This window comes from Callospermophilus lateralis, chromosome 10 (genome assembly GCF_048772815.1).
Source record: "Callospermophilus lateralis isolate mCalLat2 chromosome 10, mCalLat2.hap1, whole genome shotgun sequence".
NCBI lineage: Eukaryota > Metazoa > Chordata > Mammalia > Rodentia > Sciuridae > Callospermophilus > Callospermophilus lateralis.
In genome coordinates, this window is record NC_135314.1 from 133,317,295 (window position 1) to 133,339,264 (window position 21,970).

The following is a 21,970-nucleotide window of genomic DNA, read 5'->3' on the forward strand; positions in this document are numbered from 1 at the left end:
ACATTTACAGAGGGAAATGGCAGAAAAGAATACATGATCTTCAAACAGAAAGGGGAGAACAGGAGTTTGCCAGGCAGATCACAAAAATTAGGACATTCTAGGGATAGAAAGCAGATTGTACAAAGGCAATGAAGAAGTTATATAACATACCAGATAGCAAATTAATTTAATACAACCACTAAAGTATAGTATGTAGGGTGGAAGAGGGTACAGTAAAGTAGGATATACTAAGCTTAACAAGGAAACCAGAGAAAGCAAAAGCTCAATTATGAAGAGAGCTTACAGTGCATTCTAAGGACAAAAGCAAGTCACTGAAGGACTTCAACTTGAAAGTGTCATAATTGTACTTAAATTTTGAAAAGAGGACCTCCTCAAAATTGACTTGGGAGTGGAGGAGAGAAGGGAGATGATACAAGACTAGAAGCAGGCATGCAGGCAAAAAATGAAAATAGTCACCAGGCACAAGCACATGCCTGTAATCCCAGTGGTTCGGGAAGCTGAGGCAGGAGGATTGTTGGTTCAAAACCAGCCTCAGCAATTTAAGAGAGTCCCTAAGCAAATGAGTGAGACCATGTTTCAAATTAAAATATAAAAAAGAGCTGGGTGTTTAATTGCCCCTGGGTTCCAAAAAATAAAAAATAAAAAGACAATCACCTAATAATTTGTATCTAAAATAGATATGAAGAAGGAGGACTGAATATCAGAGACCTCAGAAAGGCAGAACCAGTTTAAGGCAAGTTAGTAAATACGAAAGGGAAAAGAAGTTAAAATAGTAGGTTTTTCACTGTACTGACTAGAAAAAAGGGGTACCATTAACTAGATTGAGAATAAAGAAGAAAAAAGTTATGTGGACAAAGAGAGACAAACTACTATGACTTGAGACATGCTAAGTTAAAAAGTCTACAATGCACACAGGTTCAGATGTACAAGGCTGACAACGAGGATTTGGAAATCATCAGCCTATGGAAGACAGATGAAGCTCTCACCTAACTATATACTTAACAAGGGTGAATTTTATGTTGTATAAGGTATACCTCCAGAAAGATGTTTCATTATGAATGTGGGAGCAGCTATATTAATATGAGGCAATAGTTCATAAGAGTAGGAGTAAAGATGACCATTTTATACAACACATACTATTTACTGATTTAAAGCATACAATTCCGTGGCTATTGATATATTGGAAGAATGACCACTCATTTGATTATACTTTTGATTTCTTCTTTCACCCATGATTATTGGGTCAAATTATGATTTTAAGTGTTTTAAATTTCCAGATATCTGGAGATTATTCAGTATCTTCATCTCATTGATCTTTATTTTAATTCCATTGTAACGAAGAACATACTTTATATTGTTTGAGTCCTTCACTTGTTTTATGGCCCACAAAATGGTCTATGTACATACATCTTCATTTGAACGTGAACATGAATTTTGCTTTTGGGTAGAGTGCTTCATAAACATCCATTAGGTCAAGCTGGTTGATAATGTTAAAGTCCTTTATATTCTTACATATTTTCCTTCTACTTTTTTTTTTCCTATTCTTGAGTGAATGGCATTGAAATTATCACAAATTATCAATATTAGGAATGAGAGAAATGACATATCTATAATCTGACAAATATTAAAGTGAAAGAAAGTATATCAACTTTATACCAAAATTCATCAATTTATATCCCTTGTTTAAAAAAATCCTATTCAAATAAACTCAAGAAACAGGTTACCTCAATAGTCAACAGCCTACAATCCATTTTAAAAAACAATGTATAAAACCTTTTCTCATATACACACACACACACACAAAAAAATCCACTTGTAGTTCATATTATTTCACTGGTGAATTATACCAAGGATTTTGGTCAAAATTAATAGCAGTTACATAGAAACTCTTTCAGAAAACTTCCCAACTCATTTTATGAGACCACTTTACCTTGATACAGAATCAGAGTAAAAATAAGTAAATAAAATTAGAAACTAATTAATATCCCTCATGAACAGAGAAATCCACTAGTGGAATTATATAATAAACAATGACCCAAATGGTGTTTAATAGTCAAATATCAAACAATGTAGCAGACTTAGAAAAATGATAATATCATCACCCTAACTGAGGCAGAAAACACACTTGACAAAAATTAAATATTCACCCGACTTAAAAAAAAAAAAAAAAAAACCCTCATCAAACTAAGAATACCAGTGAACTGATATAAGCATCTGTATAAAATCTATGGCTGACATCAAAGTTACTGATGCAAAACAGAACAAATTCTTGCTAGAATCAAGACCAAGGGAAAGATACCCACTCTCACCACATCAACTCAATAACACATCAGACACTCTATGGAAAGTGTAATAGAGCACAAAAAAATAAAATAAAAGCATGTAGATTACAAAGGAAAGAATAAAGCTGTATTTGTTGATAGGAAAGATGATTATGTAAAAATTCTGTGGAATCTACAAAAAAAAATTTAAAAACAAAGCCATAAAATACAGTAAGTTAGTTTTGAAGTTAGTTTTGTAAGATAGATCATTGAACAACAGTCAATATTAACAAATCAGATGTATTTCTATTTACCAGCAAAGGAAAAAAAAAAGCAAAATTTTAAAAATATCACTTAAAATAGCATTAAAAAATGTGAATTGCTTTAAAAAGTTTAAGAAAGATGTGTTAACACCTATATGTTGAAAACTATGAAACACGGCTGAAAAGAAATTACAGAAAATCCAAATAAGTAAAAAGTTATAGCATGTTTGTAAACTGAAGACTCAATACTGTTAGGATAAAAATTCTCCCAAAATTAATCTACAGATTTGATGCAATCCAAACAAAAGAATCAGCAGGATTTTTCAGAAAAATTAGAAAGATGATTTTAAATTTATATAGAAATGCAACCAAGAATAGCCAACTTTAAAAAGAGAAAAGAAACTGGAAGCTTAAGCTACCTGATTTCAAGACTTAGTATAAAGTTACAGTTAAAAAGACAATGCAGTAGTAGCATAAAAATGCACAATTAAGTACAAAAACAGATTCATACATATATGGTCATTTAGTTTTAAACAAAGGTACAAAGAAAATTCAACAGAAAAAGTAAAGTCTTCATTTTCACAAATGGTGCTGAAACAACTAAATATCTATACAATATAATACTGTGTGCGATTCACAAAGGAAACTGTCTTGTATAGTGAACTCAAAAAAAAAAAAAAAAATCAAGTTACAGTGTTGGGCTAGGACTGTGGCTCAGTGGTAGAGCACTTGCCTAGCATGTGTGAGGCACTGGGTTCGATTCTCAGCATCACATATAAATAAATAAATAAATGTCCGTTGACAATCAAAAAAAAAAGTTGCGGTGAAAAAGAATGGCTCCAATCTGGGATCCAGTTTTAAGATTCCCTGAGAGTAAGGATGACATTTCAAAAGTCTAGTGATAATCTTTTATTTACTTAGGCTATAATCTACAGATTAACTGATAAACATCAGTAAATTCTGCTTAATGATCTGTAGGGTCAGAGAAACTTGAAATTTACATGATCTCGAACAAGTTAAATTCTATACCTCAGTCTGCAGGGCTGTAAAATGTAAACAATACCTCCTATATAGAACTAAATGTCAAATACCTTAACTTCTAAAGAATGACTATCTTGCACTTTGGGGGAATTATACTCTGGGACAGAAGCACATTCTTCTTCATCTTTAAAAGCATCTAGCAACTCAAATAGATCAGTATCAGGTCTCCTTTCTACTTCCTTAGGATAGAAATGTATTAGGATCAGTAACACTGGTTCTGTAATGTTTTTCTACTCTATCATAGCTGTGTACCTTTCACCTATTAAAATAAGAAAACAAATTATCTTCTCTTCTTAGGCAATCCCTATTTAAACTAAAGACCCAGCCTCCCTTACCAGCCCTGTTGCCTTTAAAAATACCCCATGCAACTCTGACCACCCTCTAAACAGATTCTGTATTTTCATACCTTCCAGACTATGCACATTAAACCCTGGAATCTCCTTTACTTCTACCTTGATGAGTTTATGTTCATATCTTAAGAATCCCATTCATGTTATCACTATCCAGAATTCTCTAGGTTTTCCAATATTATTAAAACTTTTTAAGAAACCACTCTGGAAATAGAGGTATCCAGTGTCATGAGGTAGCAATGCTATAACCAGTGCTTGGTGATTAGCAAAACAATGACAATGGAACCTAATTATTCCTTAACCTTCAGTGTGGTTCTGTCTGGCTTCGTTTAATGAAGTCTGGCTTTACTTAATAACTATTTTCTAAACCTAGTTCTCCAGACTTTAAATTCAACTCTGAAAGCCACCCAATATCCTTCCAATAAATTTTTTGCATGTGTTATAGTTGATTTCTACTATCCGTATCAAAAAGATTCCTTTCTGTAATTCTTATACTGTGAATGGAAAATATTCTAGGAATAAAACCAGGTTTTTGACTCCCCGCCCCACCAGCTTGCTAAGGCAATACAATTAAAATAAAATGGAAAATGCTGACCTACCAATACCACTAAAAAACTGAGAAGAATCCCACCTATATGCTTAAAACCCCAAGTTATTCTGAATATGGCACAGATAACAAGGTGACATGTAGGAAGGTAGTCAACCAGCCCATAATTACTATTTACTATTACATACTCAAAAAGAAGGCACTTCCAAGCATCTGGGAAGAGATCTGGAATTTAGCAAGGCACTCAGCTACATAGTCTACTGTTCTCTTCTATTTATACACCTGAGTTAAAAACTGGTATGTGCTCCAGCACAGGCTAAAAAAGTCTGTCTTGGTCACTTCTGGGAAGAAGCCCTCCTGTTCATCTACCTGAGGAGACTGCAAGTCATAAATAAAATTCTGCAAAACCCTGAACCAGAAGGCTTCACAAGTGAAGTCCACCAAACATTTAAAGAATTAACACCAATCAGTCTTAAACTTGTCATTAAAATAAAAGAGAGGGCTGAGGATGTGGCTCAAGTGGTAGCGCGCTCGCCTGGCATGCGTGCGGCCCGGGTTCGATCCTCAGCACCACATATAAATAAAGATGTTGTGTCCACCGATAACTAAAAAATAAATATTAAAAAAAATTCTCTCTCTCTTTCTCCCTCCCCCACTCTCTCTCTCTCTCCCACTCTCTCTTTAAAAAATAAATAAATAAATAAATAAAATAAAAGAGAAGGGAACACTTCCTAATTCATTCTATGGAGCCATTATTATCCTGACACCAAAGCCACCCAAATGCATTCCAAGAAAAGGAAAACTAAAGACAAATCTCTTACAAGTGCAAAAATCCTCATTAAAATACCAGCAACTGATTCCAACAGCATATTCAAAGGATTATACACCATGAGCAAGTGAACTTTATTCCAGAAATCCAGGAATGGCTCAATATAAGAAAATCAACAAATGTAATGCAACACATTAATACAATGAAGGGAATAAAACACAGCAGCATCTGAATTGACACAAATAAGTAAACAAATAAATTTTTTAAAAACATCTGACAAAATCCTATATCCTTTCATAATAAATATACTCAACAAACCAGAAATAAAAAGAAACTTCTTCACCACAAAGAAGCTAATATTATCCCTAACAATGAAAGACTGACGACAAATTCTCTTCCTAAGATGAAGAATAAGACAGATATTCACTTTTACCAATGCTATTTAATACCAGAGGTTCCAACCAGAGTAATCAGTCAAGAAAAAAAGGCCTCTAAATTGGAAAGGAAGAACTAAAACTATTCACAGATTATATAGAAAATCCCAAAGAATCTACAAAATAACTATTAGAGCTAATAAATGAATTGAGCAAAGTTGCGCCGAACTATGGAACCAGCCTAGGTGTCCATCAACAAAAGAATGGATAAAGAAAATGTGGTATATATATACACAATGGAATTTTATCCAGCCATAAAGAGAAATGAAATTGTCATTTGCAGGAAAACAGACAAGACTAGAGACCATTATGTTAAGTAAAATAAGCCAAACTAAGAAGGTCAAGGATCACATGCTTTATCTCATATGTGGAAGCTGGAGAGGAAAAAGAAAAGGAATGGGGTGGTGGGGGTGGGGGCAAGAGGGTTAGGGATCTCATGAAAATCAAAGGGAAATCAGCAGAGGAAAGAGACCAAGGGCAAGGAGTTGGGGAGGGAGTGAGGGAGGGAGGAAGTACTGAGGAGTGATACTGGACAAATGCTACTGTTACACTATGTGCAGGTATGAATATGTAACAACAAATCCCATCATTATGTACAACTACAATTGACCAATTAAAAAATGTCGGGAGAAAAAGTCACATTTACAATAGTATGCAAAAAGAGTAGCACATCTAGGAATAAATTTAATAAAAGGGGTAATGAAACATTTGAGACTGAAAACTACAATCACTGCTGAAAGAAACTAAAGAAGGCCTAAATAATAGAAAGACCTCTTCTGGTCATATTGTCAAGATGATAATAGTACCCAAAGCAATCCACAAATTCAGAGTAATTCCTTATCAAAATTCCAACAGCTAACTTTGCAGAACTTCAAAGTCTACCTTCAAATTCATAAGGGACTGCCAGCAGTCCCAAATAACCAAAACAATACTGAAAGAGTAACAAAGCTAGAATATCCATACTTACCAATTTCAAAACTTACTACAAAGTTACAATAATGAAAGCTATTGTGTATAAGAACAGACATGGAACAGAAATGGAACAGAACAGAGTCCAGAAATAAAATCTACTTCTATATAGCCAACTGATTTTCAACAAGGTTGCATGCAAATCCATTCAATGGGGAAACCAGTTTCTAAAATGGTCATCAAAATTATCTTGCATTCTTTTATTATTCTTAATTAATGAGTTTTAATTGTACAAATTAATGTTTTTCACTGTGACATTCTCAGAACTTTGATCATACCTACCCTCCTTACAACCCTCTTGTCCTCCTCTCCCCAATCTATTTTTCCTTCCCTAAAAGTCCCACTTCTACTTCCAAGTCATTTTGGTTTTGTTTTTGTTTTTCTTTCCTTGTAATTTCCACAAGAGAGAAAATATGTAATGTTTATTTTACTTCACCTGGCTTATTACACGTAACATTATGTCCTCTGATTCCATTCTTTTTGCAAAATGGGGACTGTCATCCCAGAAGCTCAGGAGACTGAAGTAGGAGGATTGCAAGTTTGAGGCCAGCTTCAGCAACTTAATAAGTCCCTTAAGCAACTAAGTGAGACCTTGTCTCAAAATAAAAAATACAAAATGGATGTGGCTAGGTGGTTAAGCGACCCTGGGTTCAATCCCTGGTGATCTCCCCCCGCCCCCCCCCCCAAGAAGTAAAAAGACAGCAGAAAGGGAAGAAATACTTGCAAATCACATATCTAATAAGGATCTATAGTCCCAAAGACATAAAGAACTCTTACAACTCAATAAGGAAAAGAAAAACCACCCAATTCAAAAAATGGACAAAGAACTTGAATGGACATTTCTCCAAAAAAAGATATACAATGGCAAGCAAATACATGGGGGGAAAAAATGTATCACCTCATTAGTCATTAGGGATCTGCAAGTTAGAACCACAATGAGATACCATTTTATAACCCTGGAACGGATATAATGAACATTTTTAAAACTGGGTAATAACAAGTATCAAAGAGGGTATAAAAAAAGGAAATTAGAATCTTTGTACATTGCTGGTAGAAATGAAAAATAGTTCATCTGCTGTGGAAAACAGTTTGGCAGTTTCTCAAAAAGTTAAACAAGAATTACCATATGATCCAGCAATTCCACTCCTAGGGAAACACCCAAGAAAACTGAAAATAAGTATTTAAATCCATTTGTGAACATGTTCACAACACTACTTACCATTGTCAAAAAGGTGATAACAACCCAAATGCCCATCAGCAGATGACTGCACCAACAAACTGTATATGTATATATACAAAGTGAAATATTATTTTGCCATAAAAAGGAATGAAGAAATAAGAGATGGAACAACGTATATGAACCTCAAAAACATACTAACTGAAAAAATTCAGACACAAAGGGTCTTACATCACATGATTCCATTTACATGCAATACACAGACCACAAAAATCCATACAAACAAAAATTAAACCAGTGGTTGCCAGGACTGAAGAGGGCAGGGGTAGTGAGGAGAAAGAGTGGGGAGTATTGATCAATGGAAATGATGTTTCCTTTTGAGGTGATGAAATTGTTTCGATAGTTGCACAATACTGTGAATATACTAAAATAGTCACTTTAAAATGGTTATTTTAAATTAAGGAAATTTTACCTGACAGCTGGACACAGTGGCACATACCTATAATCCCAGCAGCTTGTGAGGCTGAGGCAGTAGGATGGCAAGTTCAAAGCCAGCCTTAGCAACTTAGCAAGGTCCTAAGCACCTTAACATGACCCTGTCTCAAATGGGCTCGGATTGTGGCTCAGTGGTGGAGTGCTTGCCTGGCACACATGAGGCACTGGGTTCAATTTGCAGCACCACATATAAATAAATAAAAAAGGTCCATCAATAACTTAAAAAAAAATTTAAATACTGGCAGGATGAGAGCATTTCTGCTATTAAAAAAAGAGGGGTGGGGTATTAGGGATGTGGTTCACTGGTTAAAAACCCTGGGTTCAATCCCTGTTTGGCGGGTGGGGGGTAAAAAGGGATTGGGGGGGATTTAACTGATAAAAATAAAATACTATGAAAGTGCTTAAGAATTAAGAAGGTCAAAAACAACTTTGAAGAATAAGACAGAAGAATGCAGTTTATCTAATATGAACTTATCTAAAGCTATCCTTATCAAAACATAACATGTTGTTCGAAAGGAAATGTATGAAAGAACCAAGAGATTAGAAAACATAGAAATATATGAAAAATATTATATAGTAGAAACAACAAAACAAATTCATGGAAAAGGAAAGACTCTTCGTTAAGTAACACAGAGACAAATGGATGCCCATGTGGAAAAATATAAATTCAGTCCCTAATTCACCATAAACAAAAATCAATACCAAATAGATTAAATCCCTAAATATTAAAAAAAAAATTTTAAACTACTAGCACTGAAAACATGGGAGACTATAATTCCTGGAACATTTTCCCTACCTTAAAAAAAAAATAGTAAGACCATAAAAGAAAATAATGACAGTTGCAATTATATTAAAATTTAAAACTTTCGTAAAACTAAAGACATAAAATATAAAAATAAAATACCTATAGCAAGGAGAATTTACCCAGAATGTCGAAGCAATTTCTACAAATGAATAAGGAAAAAGCAAAACAACCCAAGAGAAAAATTAGCAAAAAAAAAAAAAAAAAAAAAGTAAAAAAGCAACTAAGAGATTAAAAAACCCAAACAACCAGTAAGTATATTAAAAGAAATTTTCACCTCATTAATAACTAGGGAAATGCAAACTAAAATTGGCAAAGAGTTTTAAAATCTAGTAATACTATGGTTTGTGAGATATGGGTAGAAGTGAAAATGATAGCTCTGAAGTGTCACCGTTTATTAGTAACAAAATTTAGAGTCAATGCTGAACATAACCTATAATCCAGTAATGAATTCTACATTTGCAACTTGCAGAAAACACATGTGCCTAAGAATACATGTAAAGAAATGGTTTTGCAGGGAGAAAGAAAAAGCAAAGAAATAAACCTGAAATGATCCATCATTAGTAGAACATACAAATATTTTGAAGTTCACTCATATAATGGAACAACCTAAATGAATATAAACTAACATTAACATACACAAGCAGCAAAGATGCCGCTGGAAAAAAAAACCCTGTAGGATAATTTATTATGTTTAAGAACATGTACTAAGAATGACTGTCCTAATGAGGATAAAGATTTACTTTGAAAAAGCAAGAAGGTTAATCTTCAGCTAACATAAGGAAATGTTTGTATATAACAAAGCTAAATAGTGCATCAACCTTCACTAATTATCTGTTGTTGTTTTATAGATGCTTACAACTTTTATTAAAAAATGACAGAGGACTTAACCTATGATATATCAAAATACACTATTATAAAACTATAAAACCGGCAAAGCAAAAAATCTCTGACATATCAGGAACATTTATTTAATCTTCTGTTGACAGACATTTGGATCATTTACAACATGTCATGTTACAGCTTCAAGGGATATTTCGGAACATTTCTTTGTGCCCTGATGTACTTTCCCAAGGATAAGTTCCTGGAAGAATTATTAAATCTAAAGAATATGCACTTTAGGGGCTGGGGTTGTGTCTCAGTAGTAAGAGCATTTGCCTCACATGCATGGAGCATTAGGTTCGATCTTCAGCACCACATAAATAAATAAAGGTATTATGTCTATCCACAAAAAAAAATAATAATAATTTTTTTTAAATATGCACTTTAAATTAGTTGATATAACTACACTGCTCTTCATGAAAATTCTATTAATTTATATTTATAAGAGTTCCCAAGAGAAGACAACTACTCAATGTTCACCTTCTTCGCCTATTTAACTGGAGAAGAAAAAAATCAAGGTCATGAAAAGGTAAATGTTTATTAATGCCATATTTGTATAACTTATCCCAAAAGTTCTTGTTAAAATATGAAGAATCGAAAAGAACACTTTCAATGGTATCTCTCAATATTAAAGTTAGAAAATTAAAGTCTTAAATCAAAGAAAATTGTGCCTCAGGAGTAGTATGAGTCTCCACAGGGCCTGAGGCCTCAATTACTCAAAGACCCCATTTTCCACAGAATCTATCCTAACATCTTAGGTAACAAATGAAAAAGTATGCTTGCTAACCAGAGCTCAAAATAATATCTAGAAACACTTTTGTAAAAACACCCTTTACTTTCAGGCTTGCAAACAAAATGCTTAATAAATTATACTTTTAAACTAATGAGAAATAAGAATATATAAACAGTCATTTCATTCATTTCCACTTTTTAAATCTGTACAATTTCATTATGTAAATAATCAGATAACATATAAATTTTAGTAATTCTAAAATGATTTTGAAACAATTTTTATACCAAATGACATTAATTCCTATTTAGTAGACTACATTCTATCTTCATAGTATTTGTGATGTTGAACTAAATTACCACACACTCATCAGTTCCCTATTTCATAAAATTATTTGTTTCATATGCATGAACTGAAAGAAAAGACTTAATCAATTCCCTCATTTCATAAATAAGGATATTAAGGTATAGGAAAATTTAACAGCTTATCTAAATACACTTCAACAACAAAGGACCAGGCTGAAACTAGAGCCCCTACCTAACTCTTTAACACTGAACCCAATGTTCTTTTAAATATATAATGATGCCGTCCCTCTGGACCATATTACATTCCAAGACAGATCAATGGAAAACATAACCTTTCAAGATGATTTATCATAAAGAATGATAAATCCTAAAACCCAGTCTGAATAATGAATCTCCAGTTCAGGTTTCATTTCAACCATGTTCCAATAGGAAAAAATTTCCAGCAAAAATTCAAATAATCACCATTATTTACAACTATAATGCACCAATCAAAAAAAAAATGGGAAAAAATTCAATGGCAGGCAAAAATAACTTTTCTGACAGAATTTGCAGAGTTAGGGAAAACTAAAGTAGCAAAATGATTTTCCTAGCCAAAAAATATGTAAATTCAGTCCAAACTATAAGTTAAATATTTTTATAATGTTCAAAACAACAGTGAACATAACGTTTTCCCATTAAAAAATCAATTAATGCTTATCATATACTACTGATTCCTAGTAGACACTTAACTTCAATGTGAACAACTCCAGCTTTTCATACCTATAAAAATTTTACAGCATTCATACCTATAAAAATGAAATCAATGATACCTAATTTATAGATCTCATATGAAGTTTAAAGAGGATTAAATATATGGAAAAACTCATCACATATTCTCTATTGTTTTCCTTTTTTCTTGAAGTGGCAGAAATTCACTGTAGGGTCATGCAGAATGTTTCAGATACATTTACAGAAAATAAATTTGTTATGGATAGGCCCAAAATTAATTATTTCTAATCTGTTATTCTTTTGTATAAAGGGCCTTTATTAAAGACTGCATTATCAATTTCAGGCATCATTCTTCCTACTTTTGCATTTTCTCTCTCAATGCTTTCTTGCAATTCTTTTATACTCAGGGAATCTGTCATCTTACCACAGACAATATTTATTCAGTAGAAATATACTTTTATTAAGGATCAAATGTACTTCAAGCATTAGAAAAACAAAGATAAATAAATATAGTCATTTGTTCTCAAAGAATTCCGTCCTATTAAGGGAGACAGATAAGTAAGCAAATGACTATAAAATGCTTTACATGTGTAATCACGGATGATACATAAGAACCATTTAATTAAAAAAAAGACTACAGAATGGCAGGCAAGCTAAAGTAATTCATCTATATGTGAATTTGGGCTATTTCAGCTATTAATAACTAAAATTATATTAACAAGAGTGCTGAAGGTCAAAATATACTATTAGGAAACGACATTAAACAAAAATAACTAAAATATTTCAGTACAGATTTACAATATTAAAGTACAGATTTACAATAAAAAGTGATGATTAAAAATAAAATCTTAAACTATGCTATAGAAGTTATATAATCGATACAAATCAATGTTAATATTTTGGACTATTAATACTTTAATAAGAAAGTCAAGTAAATATTAGTAAATAAGAGAAAGTAAATATTTCTAACTCTACAACTCTTCTTAAGAAATCCAATGGAAATTATATAGAGGCTATTATAGCTTTTAGAGTAAACAAACTATTTGAACAAATTTTATTTCCTTGAATTATTTAACAACATTCAATAAATACTGTTCACCTATTATGGGCATTTTATATTGTTAACTCCTAGAATATCCAATATTCGCTATAACCAACATGAAAATCAGAACTTAGACCCTAGCATTTTGCATTTTAACCATGCCACACTAATAGTCTATTCCTAAAGAGAAGAATGAAATACATACTAATAAATTTGGCATTTTATTAAAAAACTGCTGAACAAATAAAACAGCAAAGTCATAGTTATTTTGTTTTGGATCAAAATTTGACTTTAAATATAGAGTATGCGAAATGTCATCTAATGAGTAGTTCTCAAATACAGCTTCCTCCAGATTATCATAATACTCGCAAAAGGCACAGAAATAATGTTTTTTTTAAAAAAAAAACAACCTAAAAACTATCAAAACAATAGCCATAATGAATTTTTTTTTTTTAGAAAGAGAGAGAGAGAGAATTTTAATATTTATTTTTCAGTTTTCGGCGGACACAACATCTTTGTATGTGGTGCTGAGGATCGAACCCGGACCAAACGCATGCCAGGCAAGCGCGCTACAGCTTGAGCCACATCCCCAGCCCGCCATTATGAATTTTTACATCAAAATCTGGAAGAACTCTCCACTAACCCATAACTTTTACAAAAACCAAGAAGCCAAGCCTTACTTTATCTTCATAGAACAAAAAATACCTGACTATGGACTGGGGATATACAGTGGCAGAGTGCTTGCTTAGCATGCGTGAGGTCCTTGGTTCAGCACTAAAAAAAAAGAGAAAAGAAAGCAAGCTATCCCAGTTCTATTCTAGTTGTTCCCTATCTCAGTCACTGGTCTGTCCCAATGAGAAGATGGAAAAGAGACCTCTATGCAGTCAGAGCACTGTTGAACTTTCTTTTCCACTTAGTCCATTCCAAACCTAACTATGTTCTTGTGGGAGGACAAAAGGAAGAACCACCACAATCTATTTTTTTTTTTTGTCTTGTCGACAAAAAGAATCTTAGTGACTGTCTATCCTGCAAACAGAAGGACAAGACGTAAAAAAAAATCTTAGTGACCATCTATCCTGCGAACTCTACTCTGACTTTGGAAATTACATAAAACCTACTCTAGTACCAAAAAAGTTGAGACTACTAAAAAATGCTACCTATCATCAACAGAACAGAGGCAAACAGACTGAGAGCTGAAAGATCAACTTTTCTCCAACTACAAAGCTAGAAAGGTATTCACTCAATACTATATTTAAAAATCAATAAATAATACAGCAAAGGCATCTACACCACTCTGTTGTTGACAAATGTCAAGTATAAACAAATCGTAAATAATTCAAATCTAAGTAAAGGGAAATAGGAAAATACTCATGAGCCAAGTGGGGGCAATAAATTACAAGGGAAATATAATATCCAAAAGACTTATTAGAGAATGAAACCAAGGAGCAGAAAGTCTTAAGTTGAGAACAGGATAGAGGGGGGAAAAAGGCACAGAAGAGAAATGAGATAAGGAAAGATGGCATGAAAATTAAAATTGCAACAGTCAGATTTAAAAATCTGTACTTTTTTTTTTTTTTTCCTTTTTTGGTACCAGGGATTGAACTCAGGGATTGAACCACTGAGCTATATCCCCAGCCCTATTTTGTGTGTTTATTTAGAGACAGGGTATCACAGAAATGCTTAACAACTTGCTTTTGCATTTCTCCTGCCTCAGTCTCCGGAGCCACAAAATCTGTACTCTTGTAATAAAAGACAAAACTCCAAATCATGGTATAAAGAACTTAAAAAACTCACTAAAATTCATTGCAATCTGTACCAGCCACTTTAAAAATGCAGAAGTCTTAGGTGACTAAAAGCTACTGCATTGGCCAGCCCCGGTTTAGAACAATTATGTCTAGAACAAAGTCACTTAGCTAATTAGTAGAACCAAGACGCAACTTTAGGTCCTCCTTACACCAAAGCCTATGTGTTCTTCCCTTGGAGGAAACTATCAGAGGTAATCATATTCCTGAACCTCAAATATTCAATTTAGACTAACAAAATTCTGACTAGAAGAGGAAACTTACTGGATGTTCAAATAAGTTTTTTTGAAACACACACATACACACACATGCACATACACAGAGTTTATTATATAAAGCCATTATATAAACAAATTCCACTTTCAAAAATGAAAATTATAATTATATCTTTTACATACACAAATTATGATGATATTGCAATATTGATGTATATTATAACCAATTCCCATATGAGGTACTTTAAGTCACAAATGCTACAAATGACCATAATCAACCCAAATTACATGTCATTACCACCTTCAAGGTGGTAATATTTATCATACATAATATATAAAATACAGTTTGAAAACTCTGGGTTATTTGTGTACTACTTAACAGAAGGAAACATACTTGTTTCTTCATAAAAATATACTATCAATTGAATAAATTCAGGAGCTAAATATAGTACAAATATGACATAGATATATAAAATATAAGTAATATAAATAAATATAGCCCATGGCCATACAACCCAGAAACCTCTAAGTTAACCTGGACTACCTCCTCCTCCTACCTCAGTCCCCATATTCCAACCAACCACGACTTTTCTACAAAACCGAACAATTTAACATCTCTTAAATTAATTTCTTTTCTTCACTAATTTCTCACCTACCCACATCACCACTGTAGTTTAAGTCAATATCGTCTGTGACCTAACCCCTCCTAACTGGTTGCCCTCTTGAACAAAAGAGATTGTTTACTTTTTAAAAAAATATAAAATGAGCATGTCATACCCTTGCATCAATATCTTCCCATTAATACACTTGTGATAAAGACCAAAATACTAAATAGAAAATCTTCCAGGTTACTGCCTAGGGATTACAAACTCAAAAACAACCAGGTTAAATATTGATTCGTTTCATTTACTTATTTGACACCTTAATTGAGTGGCATAAAATGAAGAGCACGTGCCCCTCTAGAGGGAGCAGTTGCTGCCAGATATGAGCTGAGAGTTACCATCAGAATATGCAAACTTGGGTGCTACCGGGTCCTCTATTTAATCTTTTAAAAGAAATCAGAAACCCAGAATTTCATGTGAAATCTCCTGATCTGAGAATGCTGGCAACTACTTCAAAGTTCTGTAATGTTCAAGAGGCCCAAAAAACATGCACACAAGCCAAATCACACCTCTCATCTAGTCTCCTCACTTGGCCCCACACAGTCCCTCTCTACATCAACCATACTTTAACACTGAGCAGATCCTCAATGACCTTAAGCTGTTTTACCTTAGGGGTCTCACAAGTGTCACCTCTTTGGCCACTTCTCCCCTTCTTCCTCCCCTCTTTATACTTCATTTAGTGATTTCCTACGCAAAGTTTCTGAGCCCTTGCTTTCCAATGAAGCCTCCCTAATTGTCACTGCCCTGTACTCCCACTCCATATTTTAAGTAACTCTAACTCCATTATGTGCTGTGATCACAACTTCACTGCACTCATTATGCTTCGAAACCAACATTATTTATTTAATGCCCATGATAAGGAAGCTCCATATAAATAGGGCCTGGCAGCTCACATGCAATATACATTTGCTGCTAACAGTGGTATGGTTATAAAATGTTCCTTTAGACAATAAGATTCTAGTGTACTTTTAAGATATAAACCAAATGACACCCAACTTTTCAGGAACATATACAATATTTAAAGCAGAGTCCAAATTAAAATATTCAACTATAATTATGATTACTGATAATAGCTAAAAATGTATGGTTAATTAAATAAATGCTAGGAACTGTGTTGAGTGCTTTGCATGTATTATTTGATTCAATATGACAACCTACAAAATAGATGCTACTGTCATACAGACGAAACAACTTAGGCATAGAGTTTAAAAAGATCCCACATCTAATCAGTTGCAAACTATAGTATGAACCCAAGTGTTCCAGAGAGTAAACATCAAGCTACTATACTAAATGATCCATTAGTAAAGAAACACCAGTCCAAGAAGTATCTCCTAAGTACTGTTAATAAGGAATAAGGACCATGCTTATTAAAGTAAGGTTCCTCATGCATCTCCCCAAACACTTCCACATACACACAAAATTAAGATAAATTGTCAATTTATGCCTTCTAAATTAAGCTTTTTATCCACACCCAAAATATGGATGATCCCAGTACCAACCAATTCTGTGGGGATGTCATCTTTCTGAAATATTTTAATTAAGTTAATATTTACATTATTAATTTGATGTTTTATGTTTCCACATTTTAAACTTAATTTAAAATTCATTTCCTTCTCACAGAATTTTTATCACTATGGGCTACATTTCCAGATGAGAGTAAGCATCAAAAAAACACACTAAGAAAATAAAAAAATAAAATTATATAACCACAGGGAAAATATATATATATATAAGCCAATACAGAGATCCTTCACTAACTGAACTCTATTCAAATTCTCACTTTCCAAAATTCAGGAACCAAAAAGATTCCAATAAATTTTCACATGCATCATTTGCTATCTGAATTCTTACTCTCCAAAAATCAGAATTTGGGTCACAAACCACCCTTTGCCATCAGAACTCTACATCCAATCTCCAAATTTAGGAACCTAGGAATTTTAGATAGCAAGAATATATATACATGTATGCATGGGCTATATAAATTAAAGAATTCTTACTTATACAATTTTTTTTACTTACACAATTTAAGCAAACTTTTTAAACCTGAAAAAATGCAAATATATTTCATTCAAATTTTTAATTTCAACTACTATGTGATGTTTTAAACTGAAAATTGCCCATATTTATTTAAACTTTTAGATCACACAATATAAAGGAAACCGCTTAGTTTATGACAGCTTACTGTTAATAATAAATAATGTTAATGCATGGCTGTGACAAAGAGCTTGGATGCTAGTCCTAAATAATATATATTTTACAAATATTCATCATAGTTTATATAAATAAAATGGGAAATAAGATCGTCAAGGAAAACTACTTTGCTAATTTTTCAGTAACATTTCATAGATCACATTAGACTTTTCTCAAAGTCACAAAAAGCAAAATGAAAGAAACAATCTACAAGAATACAAAAGTTGAAAATAGCAAAAATCCCCAAATAACTTAGTTATAGAAGAATGGTATGAAAAATGTAGAACTACTCCAAAAGGTTCAACTAAAAGTCAAAGAATCATCAATCAAGTAATGAGTTAAATAGTTTAAGAAAAGGGAAAAACAACATTACAACAGTGTATTTTCCAAAGTATTTAACTTGGACTCACACTTTTTCAAAATCATCATGCTGGATTAAAAGTTAAAACTTAACATAAGCTGAAAACTGAATTCAAGCATGTGACTTTTCTTCATACTCAAAAATTATTTTCAAAAATAAATAGGATAGGTTTGGAAAAAGTAAACTACTTCCCAAAATCTTCTTTTGAGTAAAAATATATAAATGATTTAAAGGGATTGTAACTAAGGCTTTGAATTCATCCTAATTTGGTTATAATCTCCAAGAGCTCACTTCAGATTTGTGATCTGAAAGAATGTGAACCCCTTAACTGACCAAATTCTAATAGTCAAGGCTTAACAGTCCATCTCTTTTATTGAAACAAAAATATCAGAGAAAAAAATAAATTATGAGGGAGGGAAAAACCTAAATCTATCCACAAGATTCCCAAAGTGAATGACTTGATAATAGCTAACTAAACTGATTCCATATGAAACACCAACACACAGTCCCTGAAAATAACAAAAAGCAGGATTTTTTTTTTTACCATGTTATATTCCAGATATTCTTCCCATGTTAGTCATTTACAAAGCTAAGATTCAGTACTAAGTTTTAAACTGTAAGCCAGAGATTTAGAGCCCTTTGGGAGAGCAAACACATGGGAGCTGTCAATGTACTGATTGCACATGGTGACACGATGACTGAATGCAATACGTTCTTGATAAACTGTAGGCACAGCATATGCCATTATTTCTCTAGGTTGTTTTCAAACCTCCATTCCCAATTGTCAACATCAAACAACACTGAACACAAGCATTACTCTTATTAAAAAATAAACAAAGGAGCTGGATTTGAAATGGGACTCTAGCAATCTTTCCAGTCCACGGTTCCACTCAGTTTTAAACTAGCAATGCAACTCTTAGGGCTCTTTTACATTTTACTGCCCAAAAAGAAAAAAAGAAAAAAAAAAAAAAACCACCACCATATTACATGCAATGACTGTACCTTGCTCTGCCAAATGTGAACAGCAGAATTTCTGAAATAAACAAACCTGTGTCTATGTTCATCAGGTCCATGGACCAGGAAGACTCCAGGGTTTTTAGCCCCTTTGCCGGCATCTACGTGAGGAATTAACACATCTTCTAAACCCAGATCAAAGCGTTTGTGTTTGGAAGAGTCTGGAAGGAAGAAAAATGCCCCAAAACACAGGGTGATGAAGGCACTAAGAATAAGGAGAAGGATAAACTTCTCGGAAAGTCTCAAGGTAGCCCTGTGATGTGGGAAGGAGGGCGGCCCCAGGTTCAGAGGTGGAATCCGGCGTCCAGACAGGGGCAGCAGGGCTGGGGTAGTCATCGGTTAGGCTCTCGGACGGAATACTTTATAAAGTTCTCATCTTATACCAAACGTACAAGACATCGAACCGTTTTCAAAATCTTGGCAAAAAAAAAAAAAAAAAAAAAAAAAAAAAACAACCAAGAATAAACTCAATGTTTCTCCTTCCACAGGAGTGTTGTGCTTTTTAAAAAGGGTATCTCTTTCACGCTCGTCCAACTACATCCGGAAACCTGGGTGGCCTCCCAAACGATCGTTAGTTTTATGTCCTGTGATATCTTCCTGCCTTTAGGCTCTGAGGACTTCATCAGGTTATCAGAAGTCTCCTCTTCATTCCTGGGAGTAGATCGGGCAAACCACACTGCAGAAAAGCTGCCAGGTGGGTTCTTCCATCCCGCACCCCAGTGAGATGCTCAAATGTGGTCTCCCTCCCCAAAGGGGAGGCTGGCGAGGTCCGAGGAGTTGTGCAAGGTCCACTTAATCTCCTCCGACGTCTCTATTCAACGGGCTCTTAACCTTCTCCCCCCGCGGTGGCGGGGGCGAAAATGCAGGTCTCCTCGGAAGTCTCCCAAAAGGGAGGAAGATCTCACCTCGCGGGAAAGCCGAGGCAGCGGCGGCGGGCGAAGCCAGCAGGCTGGAGCAGGCGGTCGCCCGCGCCTCGCCACGCCGCCCCGCAGGCTCCGGGCGCCGGGCGCAGCTCCGACGCTGCACCCTCGACGGTCGGTCCGAAGGGCAATCGCGCCTCCAATACCTGAGCCCCGGGAGCCGCCGCTGCACGGTCTGTCGGAGCGGAACTTCCTCCTCCGGCGGCCACTGAGCGGCCCCGGCGTGTGCGGGGGAGGGGAGGCGCGGCGGCCGCCCCCACCCGACTCCTCCTCCTCCTCACCGCGGCCGGTTCAGTCGACACGAGCGCCTACTCCCCGAGCGAGGCCGCCGCCGACCCTGCCGTGCCCGGTTGCAGCGACCGGACCCCCGCGCCTCCGCGGCGTGGGAGGAAGCCGGGCCCCGGCCCTTGGTCCGAGAGCCCGGGGCGGGCGCCTGCTCATTCCTCGCTCCGCCCTGGGGAGGCGGGCGGCCGCGGGCGCGCGGGAGCTACCGCGCCTCAGCGGGCAGAGGGTCGGCTCCGGCTCCGGCTCCTTCCTGCCCGGCCGCCGGCCGCCGCGGGGCCCTCCTCCGCGCTGCCTCCGGTAGCTCGCAGCCGCTCGCTCTGGCGGCGGCGGGAGAGGCGGCGCTCCCACGCGGGCGGGGCTGCGGCCCGGGCCTCGTCCCCTGTCTCCGTAGGCCCAGAGAGAGCTGAACCGCCGCGGGGCCGACACCCGTTGGGCGCACGCCGTAGAGCAGCCGGGCGGGGGAGCGGGCGACGGGGCGCGGACCGGCCTGCCGGCCCCGACTGGCGAATGGGCGTCCCCGGGCGGCGGAGTGTGAGGTGCGCGCGCACGCTCCCGGCCCCGGCGCCGCCGCCGCCGCCGCCCCTCCCCCGCCTCGCCGGGCCGGCGCTCCGGCCTCGCGCCGCTGCGGGCTCTGCCGCCAGCCGGCCCGCGCCCCGGAGCGTCCTGCCGCCGCGATCTGGGGGCGGGAGCCGGACGGTTGTCAACCGCGCTGGACCGAGAGCTTCTCCGGAACCCGGAGTTTGCCCCCGCCTTCCGGTGGGGTTGACCGGCATTGGGGCGAGTGGGTGCGAGGCAGGTGACGAAGGTTTTGCTGGAATCTGGGGGTCCTGAGATTGACGGATGCTCATGGCGGAGGTTAACGGTTACTCTTCCAGTGTCGAAGTCCTGTCTTGGGTTATAGACCATTGGTCCCCGGGGTTCAGGAAAAGGGTCTCAAACTTCTTCCCATACAGTCTATGGGCACGTTTTTTGGGCACCCGAGGCTCAGTTCATAGAAAGCACCAGCCACGTGCCAGGTTCTGTGTTAAAAGTAAAATGGCAACCTTGTCCTTCCAGTTAGGTTCCCTTCTCAGAAACCCAGTTACCTCCACTGCCCACCCCGCGTGAGAACGCCTTCCTCATGGTTCAAGTTCTAGAGCATGTTCTGTCATCGCCTTCATGCTCCTTACCACCACCCTTCCCCGTAAGAGCTAATAGGGATGAGTCTGGAGGTGCTAAGACTCAAAACACAGTATGGTTTTAATTCAGGCTTAAAAACAACAGATTGTTCTATTACCCATGTAATTGAGAAGAACCATGTTGTGATTTAGCCAAAAGTTTTCTGAGCAATATATGTATATATGTGTGTGTGTGTGTGTATATATATACACACACACACACACACCCGTGTCCAATTACTTTCGGATTTTTATTCCAATATTAAGTTGTCATTCCCTGTACACATCATTACTGGTGACTGGGGATTGGAGAGGAGGCCCTTAAATAGCAGGGGTGGGGAAAAAATCAGCCTTAGATTAAAAATCAAGCAAAAAAGTCTCATGTTCAATGGCACAATTCATAATTACATTCCAGTCTGCAGGATTTCTAGAAGCTCTGCATATCTAACTACCTACCACATGACAAAAGAAGTTATTGTCATTGACCCTGCTTCACCAAATAAAGACATCTAAGAATGTTAAGGGCCACCTCTTAAGAGTGCCCTATCCAAAGTGAGCTTTGTTTGGACATAGGTTAAAAAAAGTGCCT

At 36.3% G+C, this 21,970-nt stretch overlaps 1 protein-coding gene across 13 annotated transcripts in view; it reads right to left on the minus strand.

Annotated features, from left to right (window-relative positions):
• The window catches only part of LOC143408320 (mannosyl-oligosaccharide 1,2-alpha-mannosidase IB-like), a 233,433-nt gene extending 213,229 nt beyond the window's left edge, over positions 1 to 20,204 (minus strand). For 8 of the 13 annotated variants that reach the window (XR_013155610.1, XR_013092469.2, XR_013092470.2 and 5 more), the window contains exon 1: positions 19,054 to 20,197. Coding sequence is in view for 10 of the 13 variants with exons in the window: in XM_076867912.2 (XP_076724027.1) it covers positions 19,054 to 19,355 (302 nt within the window). In the remaining 3 variants the exon portion in view is untranslated. Of the gene's footprint in view, positions 1 to 19,053 lie in introns of all 13 variants that reach the window. The other 5 variants (XM_077110384.1, XM_076867914.2, XM_076867915.2 and 2 more) reach the window with 3 other exon arrangements.
• Positions 20,205 to 21,970: the final 1,766 nt, after the last annotated feature.